The sequence below is a fragment of the Arctopsyche grandis genome, chromosome 5 (assembly GCF_051622035.1).
Source record: "Arctopsyche grandis isolate Sample6627 chromosome 5, ASM5162203v2, whole genome shotgun sequence".
Lineage (NCBI taxonomy): Eukaryota > Metazoa > Arthropoda > Insecta > Trichoptera > Hydropsychidae > Arctopsyche > Arctopsyche grandis.
The window spans coordinates 19933359-19950474 of NC_135359.1; the positions used below are offsets into that span (position 1 = coordinate 19933359).

General features: G+C 34.6%; 1 protein-coding gene across 1 annotated transcript in view; it reads right to left on the bottom strand.

The window, feature by feature from the left end:
• The window catches only part of LOC143912361 (uncharacterized), a 182405-nt gene that overhangs the window by 13194 nt on the left and 152095 nt on the right, over positions 1–17116 (bottom strand). Inside the window, exon 7 of the mRNA XM_077431643.1 lies at positions 15261–15582. Coding sequence (XP_077287769.1) covers positions 15261–15582 — 322 coding nt within the window. The remainder of the gene's footprint in view (positions 1–15260; positions 15583–17116) is intronic.

A 17116-nucleotide genomic window follows, 5' to 3' on the forward strand; every position in this document is an offset into this window, starting at 1 on the left:
AAATCGAGTTAGCTACTGTGTATAATTATAAAGGCACCATATACAATCTGGTGCGTATATTCGTACGCTACACACTTTAGGTGTTGCGTGCCCATAAAACATTTCCATATCCGATAAAAAAAAGAGTCGTAAAATACATCTGAAATTCGATCGAATCAGTTTAGTTATGGGGCGCGAGCGCGCGTTTCCCGAAAAATTCCATTTCCTATGCACCGACACCATCGCCATGGGGTTTTATATAGTTCGACCAAATGCGAAATTCAATCAGCGTTATTTTGTTACACGTTTATGGCGCCTACGAACAAAATTGGGGGGAATCGATGTGATGGTAGGTCTCATAGGGAGCGTGGATAATATTCATGTTCCTTACGAATCCAGTACAAAATTCTAAATCGTACTTTGTACTATGTAATCCGAAAAGTAGTTTGTGGCTATTGAGTCACATTTGAATAAATCACAAAGTGGACACAATGGAAGCGTAATCCACTAAAAGCTCATCATATTCAAAATGGAAATCTTCGTAACTTTTAAATGTAGTTGTTTGAGTACAACAACCTCACTTGTTGTGTTGTTTAATTATAAATTAAAATTCCGAAAATTTAAGCCGAAGTACAAATGAGAATATCGATACTCGTGCAAATGTACATGCTTAAAGATATATTCATACTAACTAGGTAACAGCCGGACGCAGCAGTGCAAGAAAAAACCGGCTTACATATACATACATACATGTGTGTATGTATGTATGTATGTGTATTTGTGTATGCGTGTTAAGTATTTGTGTATATATGGATGGCGTACATATATGTTTATATAATTGTCTTTGGCCAGGAAGGCGCATTGGGTTTACCTGTTAGGCCTTCCTGGTATAAATTAAATAAAAATAAAATAAAATAAATAAATCACAGAGGGCGAATACAAAGCGCAATATTGCCTGCGTCATGTCGTTGAGTCAATATTATCACAATGTGTCATTTTCGAAAATATTCATATGCGCATGCGCACTTTTGTTAGTACGCGTGCACTCGCTACTATGAACTCACATCGTACGTGAATATTTCCAAAGAAAATAGATTTTGCTTGATACGTTACGGTGAGACGTACTGCTGTATAATATGATTAGATTTTGTCGGCTACTGGTGATACGTCTACGCCACGAACACATTACGTAACGTATGAATGTGTCCGTATATGTATGCAGAATGTACCAAAGAATACTTTTCACACTGCTACGTGCAGTTGCCGATCTGGTTGTGCCAATATGAATAGAAGTGTAATAATTTGTATTAAGATTGACCTTTATTATGTACATATATGTATATACATATGTATGAAATATAGCATTACATATTTTATAGCGTTATGAAGATAGTAGCGAAAATAATAATTAAGTCCACGATGTATGACGACGAGTAAAACAGAAAAATACGGTTTCCATTCATTCATATTTCATTATTCAAAGCTTCTAGAGCGTGCTCTGAAAACTTTCAGCGACGTTTCCGGCAAAAGTAAATTCGTTTAAGTCACACCAGAAAAGACATTTAAAATAAAGCTCTTCCTTTGTCTCCCGCGATAAATATTGCCGGCCATCTTCCCCAAATCCCCCTTATTCAAACCGACAATTGAATTATATTTTCCCTGCCAGTCGCGCATTTAAAGGGTGGATCGAAAGTATCCCAAAGGAAAAAATACACACATTACATAAATATCCATACACGTGGACGCATACGAAAAAGTTCACGGGTAAATAAAATAAATCCCGATTGTCATTCATGTGAGTCGGGAATTCGGATATTCACCGGGGCGGTTTATTGTCATAGTTTGAGTAATAACTGCGCGTATGGGAATATTGGATGTGCCTGGGATGGGTTCGATGTAGTTTCGATGCTGTTCATATTCACGAGAGTATCACAGCTCTCGCTTAATTCGATTCCACACACAAGTGAATATATTTCCGATTAAACACTTCACAGTTCGATTCCATTTCCCATTGAATATGCGATAAATGGAGTTTGCGTTGCGCGGAAATTGCTTTCCGAAAAAAAAAAAGTTAAATAAACGTATGTAGCTATCGAAAGCTCAGGTAATTCCACATGTACATATGCACATATATTAACAGAGTAGGTATTAAATTCAAAAACTGAAAATGTCTTGGTCGATTTAAAGGTACAATTTCATTTCCATACAAATGTAGTTCCGATAATGGAAAAGTAATCTGTTTAATTTTATTCATCAATGTGTATATATGTATGTATGCATCTATGATAAAATCTTCCAATCTTGAGAAATTAGAGAGGAAAGGAAGACCAGAGTATAAATTAACGATACAATTATAACAAATCGTTCCAGAAAATAAAACAAACACAACGAGTTAACACGTCGCGGTTAAAATCTGAAGCAATCTGACGGCCAGTTAGATTGCGTGTCGGTTAAAGCCACCAAAATGTTTCACAGCAACAACAACGACGTGTGGTTTTTATTATTATTATTTTTAATATACAATTTATTCGATCACGCGACGCTAAGCCTAATTAGTTAATGTGAGTTATTTTGTTAATCGACACCCGTTACGTCGTGTGGCGTTATTGGCGATAAAACAACACACTTGCACGAGCTTCGAACACAAGGGTTTTATAATGCAATAATTTATATATATTATATATATCGAGTCGAGGATATGATGGAATTTTAGTATGCGAGTCGTTTAGCTTTACGCGTCCGTGCACAAATATTAAGATACATCTAGAGCCGCCGTTAGTCAAACATTGCTGTCGTGTATATTTTTTGTTTGTTTTATTTACATACCTATATATTCTAGATTTTTTAACCCCACGTCCGGTCAAACAAAGAAGTAGTATCATCGCTCCGGCAAATGCACGATATTTATGTCGAACGGGTCAAAAGTTAAGATATAGATAATGCAGTATAAAAGACTCGCCGGACCCTAGAGACGCTTCGTACGTGTCAAACTTTTTCCACCGCACATGATTGATGATGCCGTTACTTTGCGAAAGAAGAAAGTTTCAGTTTCCTTTTCCATATTCCATACGGGCGATAGGCGACAATATTAAAAATTTCTATGAAAAATAATATATTGCTACCGGCGGCTGTTTTGCAATGTTATTTATTATTTTTTTGGATGGTTAGATTTATAATGTGATACATTATGAAAGTATCATATGGTGTACGTGGCTTGGTTCTAAAGACTTTTATTTATCAAAATACTAAATGGCCACAGCGCAGCGCACTTGTAGAGCTATGTATGTTTTGCATACCAGTAGAGAGGTTGTGAGTTGCAAATACGTTGCAGGCGAGATCTCGTGGTTAATAAAAACACAGATGTACTTTCTCCTGTTAGAATTTTCCGATTTTTCCGAAGTGATGAGAGGGATCCAATAAATCGGTATCCTCTTCCTCAGTTTCTCGCAAATTCGAGTTATTAGCATTACGAATTTGTTGAATCTTACAAGTATGTTACCTACATACTATAAATGTATTTTTCGCAAATTTTCTGTGTATAACAAAAAAAAACTTGATTGTCCATACTTCTCTTTATTGTATTCTATGTGTTATGTTTGAAAAATTGTTGGTACTTATGTACAAAAAATAATGTAAACCTTGTGGCAATTCCTGTCATGGCATATATGATGTATATTTTATTTGTATTTCAATCGAACATAAACACTCGTCAATAAATATCGCTCCAAAGGGACGAGTGTACTAATACAGATAAAATACGATCAATATAATCAAACATCATTCACAATGTATACAAACATCATTCACAGGGACATCTATGGGGAAATTATTGCAGTATTTTATTACACAAATCGGCGAATCTCAAGACGCTGAATAACTTGAGATTTGCAAGAGAGATGCCAATTTTACAGGAACCGTTTCAATGAAAATCGGAAAAATTGGCAAACTCTGATAGGAAACGATCGACCTGGCGTCACAAACCAAGGTCTGGATAGCAGCTATTAGTGGGAATCGAACCAAGACCACTCTACTCGAATGTGTATTAATTGAAACAAGTTAAATTTTTTTAATCATTGTAAAAGTCAACAAAAAGAGCATAACGTGTCGGATAACGTAAGAACTGTGTCGGATAGTGAACAGGAAATAAAACGTTTTCATTTTATCTGTAAACGGAAAGCTGTTTTGCAGGATAAAATGTTGTCTAAAATATTCAGGACTTTCGCCATTCAAACATACATTGAGATGAAATACTGAGCATTTCAGTAGCCCCACCTTTTGAAAAGAAACTTTGACAGGAGCTGACTCCATACTTTTCCAGGAACAGTAGCGATTGTCATTAGTCTCGGTTCGCGCATATTAAAATATAACAACACTTTCGAAAGGTCGCAAGTAGTATTTAATATAGGACACGGCGTGATTGATTAAGCGAAAGGAAAAGAATTTATATTTCAAAGACGAAAAGAAAGGCAAGCATTTTGATTTCACGTCTCGTAATGGAAAACCGTTTCGGGAAAATCGTTTTGCAACATTACCGCAAAATTCGTCACTGTCAGCAATGAACGGGGAGAGCGGTCGGGGAAAATACGCAGGGGGTGGTCGGGTGATTTTTCGGGGTGGGTGGGTGGTGCTGAAGCGTTTTCAGCTCAAATGCTTTACTTCAATTTCGATTCAAGTTTCCGCTGAAATATTATGAAAACCACGTGTATCTGGGGGACGACTAGTCACGCGAAAACAAGCATTGTGCCAGAACGTACAGCGATTGCCAACATTTTCGCCAGCCTTGACGGATGGGTCGTTCAAGTTTGGGTATATAAATCTGTTTCTTATTCAGCTGTGCGAGCATTTCACTTCTAAATCATTGATTCAAACGTTTAGATGCAGGCGCATCGTATAAATTACATGCAGCTTACATGTACATATATAAACGGAAACACACCAGTTACATACATAAAATTTTTGCATGCAAATATGTACATGCATGTGTTCAGTCTAAACAAAATCCTATACAGTTCGGATCCACTTGTATGAACAGTAATAAAGTTGCATAATTTCTTCGTATGAGTCTATAGAGTAAATGAATAAATATTTGTTCGGTTGATTCTACATATGTATGTATGCATATTCATATATTAAATACACCTGAGCAGAAACTCGGAACATTTAACTACCACCAAGAATTAAATATAATAGCAAAATGTACAAATAATCGTCAGTATTTTAGTAATGCCAGTATTATTTTACATTTTAATCTTCTTGTACCCTTATCTAATGTTTATTTGACCTTCCATGTTTTCTTCTGAATTATTCAGGAAATTTATTTTTTATCCCTAGTCACTATAGTTTTTCGTTCGCTATTCTACCATCTTGGTTATCACTATCGGTCTCTTGGTATGTATTTTTGCAAGCTTCTTAGAATACTAAGACATGTTTAAAATAAAACACGTATGGTTTGTACATACATACATACATAAATACGTTCGCTAATATTTTTATTACATTATATATTCATTGAAATCTGCGCTACCTATGCCTCGAGAGTAAAAATAATACAACAAAACAGTTTTCTTAAAATATTCGTTCTTGTTTTCTAACCCGCTTAAAAAAGAGCAGTTTGTCAAGTGAATGTTGAAAATTACCATATTTAGATCATTCGTTTGAGCTGAATCTATTCAATTTGCACATATATTTGCAATAAATATTTCAGATATGCGAGAGAGGTTGCGACAGCACGTTAATAATATAAATATACCGGAAAAATAACAATGAATAAAATTGAAATGATAAAAGTTTTTCCATGTGATACGAGTTTTCCGACCACGTTATTTATTTATTTTCTAAATACTAACGCAAAATCAAAGCAATCGCACAAAGAGTATCTCAAACATACAAAACACAACGCTGTCTACTTACAATTATTATATTAGTGAGGAAAATAATATAATTTTTTTTTATACATACTACATCCGTATATACAGTATGTATGTATGTATACACTAATATAAATGAACCTCGAGCTCATTCGTACCGGAAAATTACACCAGAGAAATTATTTCAACCAGCTGAAATTCTCACAGAATTAAAATTGAAACGCAACAGTTCCCAAAAAAAAAAAGAAAAAAAAATCAATGTCAACGTGCACCAAGCATTCACAGTTGAGATTACAAACCGTGAACAAGATTAGTGTGCAAGACCCAGAAAACATACGGTTTCGAATATCGAATGAATATGTACATACGTACAAATGAGGAATTATTACACTGGTAGTTAAAAATATGTATGCACAAGTATACATATATTATATGTATGTATGTACATATGTAAAATTATAATTAAATTTAATACGTACGTGATGTGTCCATCAAAACAACAGAAATCGAGTACGACGATAAATTTGATCATATGCATTACGTAAAACTCGCTGTTCGTGCGTATTATACGATAATATGAATGAGGTGTAATAAGAGCGCTAGGGGGTGAAATGAACTCATCTATGTTTGCGTACGTAATTAACCTTTGAGATTTACTCATGATAAATCGTATACGACGTGAAAATAATTGCAGAATTTGCGCTTCACTTGCCATTTTGCGAGGGTAAATTAAGAAATATATAAGCAAGCTGTTGTCGACTTGGCGTGGGCGGCCTCGCGTTCAACCCTTTAATTGCAAATGTGGTTAGATGGCATGGATGAAAAATGTCACGCAATAATATACACAATAAATTGATGTAAATATTAAATTGGGCAATTGGAGTAACGTAATCTAATCCAAGAGGTTAAAGGAAGAGGTTGATACCGATTTTGGTACATTAAAAGGTTTGGTCTGGATTTTATCATATTATTTGTTAATTAAAAAACATTCATATGTTAGATAAGGGTAGAGTAAAAATAATTTAATTAAGTTCCAACTAAAATGTGTCAAAAAAAAAAAAAAAAAATTTTAGAACAACAAAGAAACGTGTATATATAATATCTGGATTTGTACAATTCGAAATATCGATAGTTTAAATTTTGACGTCTTACCGAATATACATATTACGTATAAGAATACTAAATGTAACCAAATATGGACTTTACATTTTATAAAGCATGATAGTAGAAGAACACGCAGCCTCGATTATATATTATGGATAAATAATGATTTTGAACTGTCAATGATATTAACGGTAAGACCATTAGTTGCTTTAAAATTTGAACTATTTCTAAGTTGAAAAACTCACATCACCGAAAATGTAAAATGCCGATATTGAGCTAACATACACAATACACAATATGGTTTACAATCACCAGAACAAATATTACACGACGTTTGTACTTCCTGCTTGGTGACAATTAGAATTTACACAAGTTTTTTTAAGACTTTCCCCGAGTAGGATTAAACACATGTTACCAAGAATTCGCCGATTGGAGATTGATCGCCACTGTTTTTCGCACTCATAACTCGATATTAAATGATGTATAGTGAATGTAGGTACAAAAGACGTGTAATAAAACCATTAGATATAACCTTTTAGGTTGTAAAATCTTCAAGAAGTGCGTGGTGTTTGAAGCCAAGTTAAGTGCCCCCTATGCGACCCTCTCAGTTAGGAAAAGTTGGCAATTTATGAGCTATATAGCTGAGTTAGAATCAAAATCGGTAGTTTTTACTCATATTAAAGAGAACGCGATTGATCGACAATAGTAATTTCGATGGAAGTGCTCAATGCCGCCTTTCCATAACGCACCATGTATCGGTGGGGGAGCAACGAACGCACTATGGTTTTTCAATAAAGTCTACTTTACGAGCGCCACGTAAAAACGAATCTTTCTTGAGCCGAACCGATCGAATGGCACACGTAAGCGAGTAACGGCCACGTGACACGCGAGCGGGTAAAAAAAGTTATGAAGTTTACGAGGCCATCGAAAGCGTCGCGTATTAAATCGGTACAATGGAGGGTTGTGGATAACGAAGTTAAGTCCGCTTTGAATTTTAATTAGGTTAAAATAAAAAAAATTAAAAATTTCAGAACTTTGTGTTTCATAAATCAGTTATAATATTTCGTTGAATAAATATTTCTAGGATCTAAGGATCCATCCAAATTAGGACACGAAGAAGACACATCCATCAATTGAAATTTGTGACAGTCTAAAATTCAAAAGTATCCCACCCCACTAGTGTTTCGCAAAAGATTTTCACTTTTAAGGCTGAACAGTAAAGGCGTACGAATTCCCAAAATAAATACACAAAGTACTTATACGTACAATATAAAACCATCCAATTTCAATGAAATTCGATAAGGATGCTCCATTGGCGAACACATGAGTATTCTGCTATATCCTGTATATTGTGATTATGCGTGGGGGCGGTTGTCAGTACAACACGTGTATAGAGTTCACGAAGCGATGACCCTGGACAAGAACAAAAGCCGGAGAGCGGGTCCGTAATGATGTCATTACGGGTGTCAGTCGCCGCGGCCCGCCAGGGGTATCCATCACGCAGGCTGGGACCATTTATTCACGGGGTTGGGGAAGACGTCTTATCTCTCCTGCCCCAGAAATCACCAAAGCGCCAAATGAAGCGTTACTCTGGTAACGCCCTGGGAGGAAAGTCGGGTCTCTTTCCCCATCCCTGAAAAACACAAGGCTGTATCGAAGTTTTTCCCGAGTCGTTCCGCAGCGGAAGCTCGACGCCCATTTAACACTGCTCGACCGACGCAACTAACGACGAAAAAATATATCGATAGCATGAAAGGTTTATTGTAAAAGGCTAAGAAAAATGTTTTCCGAACGGGGCAAATTTATATATCCCGAATGTGGGTGGGTTTATGGGGTGTCGCAGAAGATGCCAAAACGTCTACTAATACGGAGTATGTATGTAAATCAATATCTCTAAAATATTATTTATGGATCGTGTTTCCATGTATAATCAACAAAAAAAAGCCGTCATATATTTTTTTACATCAATATGTATTTATAAGGGCAAAAGAAAATTTTGTAAATTAACTTTTCACCTCGAAATGTTGAACGTATTTGAAACATGAAAGTTGATGGAATGTAAAACGTTGCAGACAGACTAGACTGATTAGACTGAGTTCAAAAAGTATTGTATAATATTATATGCACATGTATAGGTACAGTAGAAAAAAAATAGTTAAATCTTAGTGTGTAAAATGATAAGCTTTGGGAAAATAAAATAACAAAATCACAAAAAAAGAAAACAAAGCCAGTATCAATTTATTTAAAATTGATAATATCCGCTAGTCAGGGCTGGCGGATATCGAGTAAACTACGTGATGGTGAACGTTTATATATTTGTTCCTCAATTTTTATGTATTTTTTTCATTGAAAAAAAATTGTCGTTAATGCGTCCGAGCTTTCGGGGTTTAGAAATACGAAAAGCAAAATATGTATTTGTGTAACAGAAAGAGACTTGCAGAAGGAAAAGTCGTTCGGGAGCCGGAGCACGTGCCGACATTATACAGCACGCGCAAACAGAATCCCTAATGTAGAAACATACCCACCGTGAAAGCCGGAAAATTCACCTACGAATAAAACGGTTTTCGAAACAAAACAACGAATAAAAGAAAACACCTTCAGATACACGCGCCATTTTTATATTTTTCGCTTGGCGAACAACAAACAACAAAACGATTTGGCGAATAGGAGTGCAAGGGACTTTTGGGGACAATCTTGTTTATTTCTAGGTCAGTGGAACAATTCATTATACAACTACCTATGTAGTTGTATTCTGGAAGTACATACATATATTTTTTATAACACACTTGATTTAAAACAAAGCTATGATACTTGCGATAAAAATTTCGTGAGTCACGAAGTGATGTATCTAAGGAAGAATATTTAAATTCCTTCATTGGCGGTGAATAAGATTACTTATGATAATAATAAATGGGGAAATCTAAAAAAAAGATACAGATCAAAATTTCTCTTACTTCTATTACGTATCTTTTAATTATTACAATAAGTTAAGTTGGATTAAGTTTAAGTATTAAAACATAATGTGTATAGTCATAAAAATAATTTAAGTATTAAAACATAATGTATGCATAGTCATAAAAATAATTAGATAATTTTCAATGATATTTATTTCCGTACAAAACTTTCATAACAATATTGGTTAAAATAATTTAAAACGTTTACACAAAACGTGAAAGAAAAACGAAGTTTTCCACCAAAAATGGTTATTGGTTTATGGTATTAGACGTTTTTAAATTTAACACAATCCAAATATAGCTCACAGTTCTAGAAAATGTACTCAAATGATAAAAACATGCAACTGGCACGTAGTTAAGCAGTACTGAATTAGATAACAATAGAACATGTACATATATGTATGTATAATACAACATTCCTAAATGTACGTGTTTATATAGATAAGTTACAGTATCGTTTTTCACATTGTATAATTGTTGCAAATAGGGATACTTTCCAGCTGGAATTTAGTGGTATAGTTTTAGCACTACTCCCGGGTGGTTGGCGTAACCGTAGCAAGCGAGAGCTTTTAAGCTCACGTTGTTTACGACGGAGAGCTTTTCAGGTTCCCAGTGGTGGTGAAATACGAGGAAAACCTCTAAATAGCAACAGCAAAAACGGAAATTGATCAAAAGAATATTGCATATGAGCAGCTATTAAATGTACATACATATGTATACATACGAACAATTGACGAAAAAAGAAAAAAAGGAAAGGACGAAAAAGAGCAAAGACAAGACTTACTCAGAATGATAAATTGTGAATGAAGACAATACATGAGATCAGAAAAGATTAATTGGCCCTTTTGAGGTAAATAAACATAAGGGGGGGGGGGGGGGGGGGGAAAGACGTCGAGGTGTGCTTCCATCTGAAGAAGGATTACTTCGAAGAATGAACCAATTTATATTTGTAAGAAAAAAAAAAACAAATACAGAATAAGCTTTGTTTTCAGAGGGGAAAAAAATTCTATATACGTGCTTTCTTGAAACACATCGCGCATACATAACATACATATGTACATACATACATTACACTAAAATAGGCGAGTGCTTGAGATAAAAAGTATACCCACCATAGCTAAAGAATGAAAAAAAAATGTTGCAGATTTGTATACGAAATATGCCAAGTAATTTTAATTATCATTCTTGGACAATTGATTAGAATAGTATAGTTAGTGAATTCTGAAGGATTGTAAATGTTTTAAGTTTTTAAATAAAACAAAAAAAAAAAAGCCTAGGCGAGTGAAAATAGTGAAGCAATTTTAAAATTCAACGTACCAAAATGGCGGCCGTAAATTAAATTAGGTGCATATTAGGGCGCGATTGCAGCGGATGCGAACGATGATTCCGGTGCAATCTCAGCACTAATGGAAACATCATTTACGTAGCTAGATATTATACGTACATACAAAATGAAGAGAAAAAAAGTGAACACAAAAGCAATTACGGCGAATACGACTACGATTGTGTGCGCGTCGAAAATTACTGTTGCGAGTGGTGTGTTCAGTGTTGTACAGTCACTTCCATGCAGTTTGCTCGCTCCAATAGAAAATGCACCGATGGATTTCTAATAGGTTCCGTGAAAATTAAATTTTAAATGTTTCCAACTATTTCTAGATACTATGTTGCACACGACGATTCAACCACACGCAAACTTGCGATATTGAAATTTGGATAGGTACGATATTTTGTATATGTATGTATCTTGTGCATTTTTTTTGACGGCGAAGTTCATATAATGCACCAACGACTTAAAGTGAAGATTATCCAATAATCTTTTAGATATTTAGTCATCAATGGCAATTTTCAGATACACATCAAGTGATTACAACAGTAAGTAAATGTGAATTGTGTGTATACGCACACGCAGTATACGAAATAAAATGGCTCAAACTTTCGCAAGCAACCTCAAACTATCTACATATGTACATATATACGTTACCAAATGATTCAAAGGTTGCATGATCGATTTCTCAACCATATGTATGTATATAGTTAACGTATCGAAAGAAGCTTTTCATAAATATGAAATACATACGTATGTAAGTAACAAAGACTTAATTTCAAATTTAACTGAAATCAGAAGGGAAAACGTGTTTATTGGTAAGCATACAAAACAATATTTTACAAAGAAAATACAGAAACAGGTTTATAAATGTCAATGAATTGAATATCATTCACTGCTGAGCCTTTTAAGTATGTATGTGTACTTTATATTAAAAGGGCGATATTTGTGCGACGTATGAGATTAGTTTTGTTTTCTTCATATTCTTGGTAAATCTTGTCAGGAGCGTTTTCCCAAGGTAATGGACAAGAATGTTTACACTTTATATCAATGTAAGAACATATTTTTTATGCATATAGTGAGTTATGAAACGAAACGACAATGACGACGTACAAAAGGGCAGAGTATGATCGAGGCTGCGATTGGGGATGATACTTCATAATCGCATTGTGAAAAGGAGGTTTCGATATGATTTTCTAATTGGATTAGAGAGGCATGGGGGTGAGTATGGTGTTCTCAGTGCATAGGGCGCAATCAGTGCGCGAGCGCGTCAAAGGGATCGTTTAATTAATCGTCCGCGACGATTATGATTCGCTCGGGTTGACCACGCCTGCCCGAGCCTTTGTATGGTGTGTCTACACTTCAAAATTAAACGCCGTTTCATTTAACGATAAATTACCAACAATTTACAGACACAAAACAGTCTTTTAATTCATTCGGGACAAAAGCGCGCGTGTTTGTTAAGCCACAACATTGCATTTAACTAGCCAAAACATTGCAGCAAAGTCTGCAAATTCGATTTATCAATTGGCAAGTTAATCGTTCGATTCCAAACGATGTCGTATTGGATTTTTACGTTTGTTTAATATAAATATCATTTTAACGACACTTGTAATTTAGCCGGCAGAACATCCTGTTCGTGACTACATATAATGATCAAGTTCAAGTTCAATCAAATTTATGTATACATATTTACCATGCATACAAAATCATTGGATATTAAAAAAAAATGCTACCACCGAAACAATTTTCATATTGTACTAACACAAGATTTACTTTTTCCTCTTATTTTTATTTTTATCTTGAATGTATTATTAATTTTTTTCTCATTTCATTTATATACATACATATAAATATGTATAGGTAAAGCCCCTTGGGTCTATCGGCTTTGCTGCCTCCTCCAAGTACGTTAAAATAAATAAATAAATCTTCTGTGAAAATAAAGCTTCTTTGAAAATAGTTACATATGTACATATGTATGTATTTTCCTTAAATTTTGTTATTATTTGAGTAGAATTTGATAAAACTAGAGAATTTTACAGTAGGTACAAAAAAAATATTTAAAATAAAAATAATAAATAATTAAAATACAAATATTTATTATAAAATAAGTCTCAAAGCTGTATTGAGAACCTACATATGTACATACATATGACAAATTTAAATGTAAGAATATTTTGTCTATCTAGCCATAGTAAGGCAACGTGAAAATATTGGAGAGAAAATTTCTCAAACCACTGTATTATGTATGTCAGACGGTATTCTTGTGGCTGTTGTGCCACAAGAGCGACATTGTTATTTGTAGAATTTTCATTTAAGTATAAAACAAAATGTTTGTCAACAAGCTTAAAATAAAATTTATTTGTTGCCACCCATTAAACTCTACAAGCCCGTATTTTCTTAATGTACATACATACATTGTATATATATATATATTAAAAAGTTCATTCAATAAATATTGATCAAATAAAAAATGAAAATGCTGTAAAAGCGCAGGCAAGTTTAGACTATAAAAGGCGAGGTCGTGTTAATTAAGTTCATAAATCACGAGAAACCCAAATAAAAACTTATTACCGAAACTCGGGTATTTTACGACCTATTTGGCGACGACAAAAACCGCGTGAATCGATATTTGCGAACTTTCGCCTCTTACGGTCTAATATTGAAACAAAAAAAGGGAGATATATCGTCGACGACAATTAAACGTACATTTCCCTCGGCGGAGGCTGTACGCATTGTTGAGAGAAATATATTTCGTATCTCATAATGGCACAATAATAGGTAATAAGGAGATACCGGAGAGTATTTATCTACACTAATAGATATAGCTGTTCTTGATAATGGAGAACGAAACAAATTTAGGAGTATATCTCTTGCTGACTGCGATACCAGCGATTAGGTAAACTCTCCGCCTTTACCACTTACTGAAGAAAGAAATATTTTCCAACATAAAAGAGAACAAGAAAGAAAATTCGCGAAAAGGCTGAATGGCGATATTGAAGATATAATAAAAAAGTGTCGGGATATAAGCGGATCACGATAAGAAAGAAATCGCATTACCCAGAGACAGGGAAAATTTAGTACGCGTGTTTCGAACACACATTCAGAGAAGAGATCGTCAAAAATATCTATAAAAGGTATTTATTGCTCTCAATCACACGAACTGTCTAGTATGTACGCACGTGATTGAAGACTATTTTCGAAAATTTTTATTCGTACTGCCTACAACAATTGATACTTTCAAAATGGGAAATAATTTGATTGAATTTTTACATGCAATACTGAAATATCATTGGCCTATAATGACGCAAGTGATGTTGTTATTCTGGTCAATGTCTAAAAATAGGCAGCTGTGTTTAACCTTGACTTTGGTATGTGCCAAAAATATGATGTTGACCATTATGCTTGCATGAATTGGATCAAAGAAAAATTATTTCTAAAAAATATTGCAATAATTTTAGAATGAATAAAAAGCAGTTTTGTTGATGATAAATAAATAAATGTATGAAAATAGTAAAAAAATATTTGGCTTCGGTGGCTAAATTCAGACCGGTCACCCATTCTCAAAAATGATAAAGATAAAGAAAAACCAGCCATCATGTAAAAGTTTTCATACATTTATAAAAATAATTTGTCAAAATACTGCTAATTTGAATTATAAATATTTTTTTAGGTGACATGATATTCATCCAGTGTTTCATATATTTCTATTTCAATAACTCTCTTTTTACTACATTTCATTTAGTAAATTCGACATAAACGAAAATAATCTATTGGAGTGCGGAAAGTCAAAACTGACTATTTTGCGTTCCCCTCGTTGGGAAACGTTGTTATAGACTAAAAATCTAATGTTTTTGGAAATGCCGTCGAACTAAAATTTTCGGTATTGTAATAATTATTATATGTTCATAGAAACAGTAAGTCTTAGTTCAGTAAGGCTTACCCCCAGGTGAATAAGTACTAATAAGATTTTTGCAAATGAAAAATATTGAGTTAGGAGGAGTATGATTGATGTAAATTGTTGGCACTCACCGGACTCGGAGATGGAAGCCGGTTCACTGTCCGGCATTCCGCAGCGGCTAGCCGTGCCGCTGGACGCGGAAGCCGAGGAACACTCGGATAGGGAACGACGTGACGTCAGCGAAAGCGCAAGTGCATGTTGGAATTGGTTTTGTGGCAGCTGATGCTGCTGCTGAAGAACTTGCTGATTTTCTTCTGGCCGCCGCCGCAGTGGTCGTCGACCAGCACCGCGAGATTCTGGTCTGAGCTGGTCCAGCCGCCGCTGAAGGTACCGATGCTCGCGAGCTAATTGCTCCCTGTGCTGCAAGTGCCGTTTGTCGCGTTCCTCTAGATTCTGAAAAAAAAAAATAAAACAAAAAATTACTATAAAATCTTATTTATCTTCATCATGATACATACATATTTTCTTTTTTAATTTTTATAAAATTACATATTTCAATTTTCCCAAGATGTAAATACGGGTTTTGTCCCTGGACGACATCTGTGGTATGAAACTTAAGCACATATAAATTTTTAAATCATATTCAATTATTGGTGACAAAGTCTGACCAGCAGCACTACAGATTATACTCCAAATAAATTATTTTCAATCGAGGTCAACCCACGGGATCGAACCCGACAACCTCTCGATGTTTAGCATTAACGCAACCAACGAGTAATGTTGCTCGCCTTTACGAAGTATAGCTGTTTCTAGTTATTTTAATAAGTCAAGATTGAATATTATTAAAAGCTGGCAAGGAAGTTTTTGGTCTAAGAAAAATATTTTCATAGTGAAGTTTTAAATTAACAAACGTGGATTGTGACGCGCGAATAAGAGGCTTATTAACCTCGCAAAGCGATATACATACATGATCGAACTACATATTGAGAAATAAAATCATTGATCACAAGACTTAAAATAATAGACAGATTTGATACGCGATTAATAAAGAAAGTTAAAATTTTTGTGCATTGGGCCGGAGCTAAAATGCAATTTTTTTAGATTTCTCACGATGGACCTAGTGGAAAATTTGCAAGGGACCGTTAAATAAATAAAAAATAGTCGTTCTATATCTTGTATACACACTTAGTTTCGCTGATAAAAATACATACTAACATGTATGTACATTAGAAGGTTTTAAACCACAAGTGTTACTAAGAAAACTATCATTAGTGTCAGGAACTAAAGAAAATACGCATTAGAAAGTAATACTTATACATACATACATACATGCAAATGTATGTAGCATATAATACAAAATGAGAATTTTTTTATTATATATTTATAAACAGACATGCGTATGTACATAGGTATATGTAAATTATCCATGGCTACAGCGACTTCCATTACCGGATTAAACCCGAGCCATTTTCCATTCGGGTCGATCGCACTTTTTCCGCCATTTTATGATGTAAAATATAGGTACAAAAAAAATGTATTTCTATATATGTATCGAAGGTATGTGAAATTGATGCGATGAAGGCGGCGAGGTGTGAAAATTGCACACTAAAAAGTGGCCAGCGGGAAAGTGAACGCGTGCCGAGCGGTTACGCGTGAGTAACATGCGCGTGCCACTTTTCACTACATTTCGACAGTTTTCGTGCGATTTTCCGCCATATATGTATGTACAATATATATGGTCGAAATAAACGAAGATTATTTCTGTATTTGTTGATGTTAACCGAACGCTGAAAACTTTGATGGCGGTTGTTAAAATATCAACCTTAGTTTTACCGGAAATGACCGGTCACTGACCCACCCCTCAATCATGACATGTCTCGAGATGCCTATGAATTATGCCTATATATGTAGATATGTATGTACCTATACATATATGAACAATATGAATGTGCCGTGCCGCATCTACTACATTTATAAAGTTGAATCA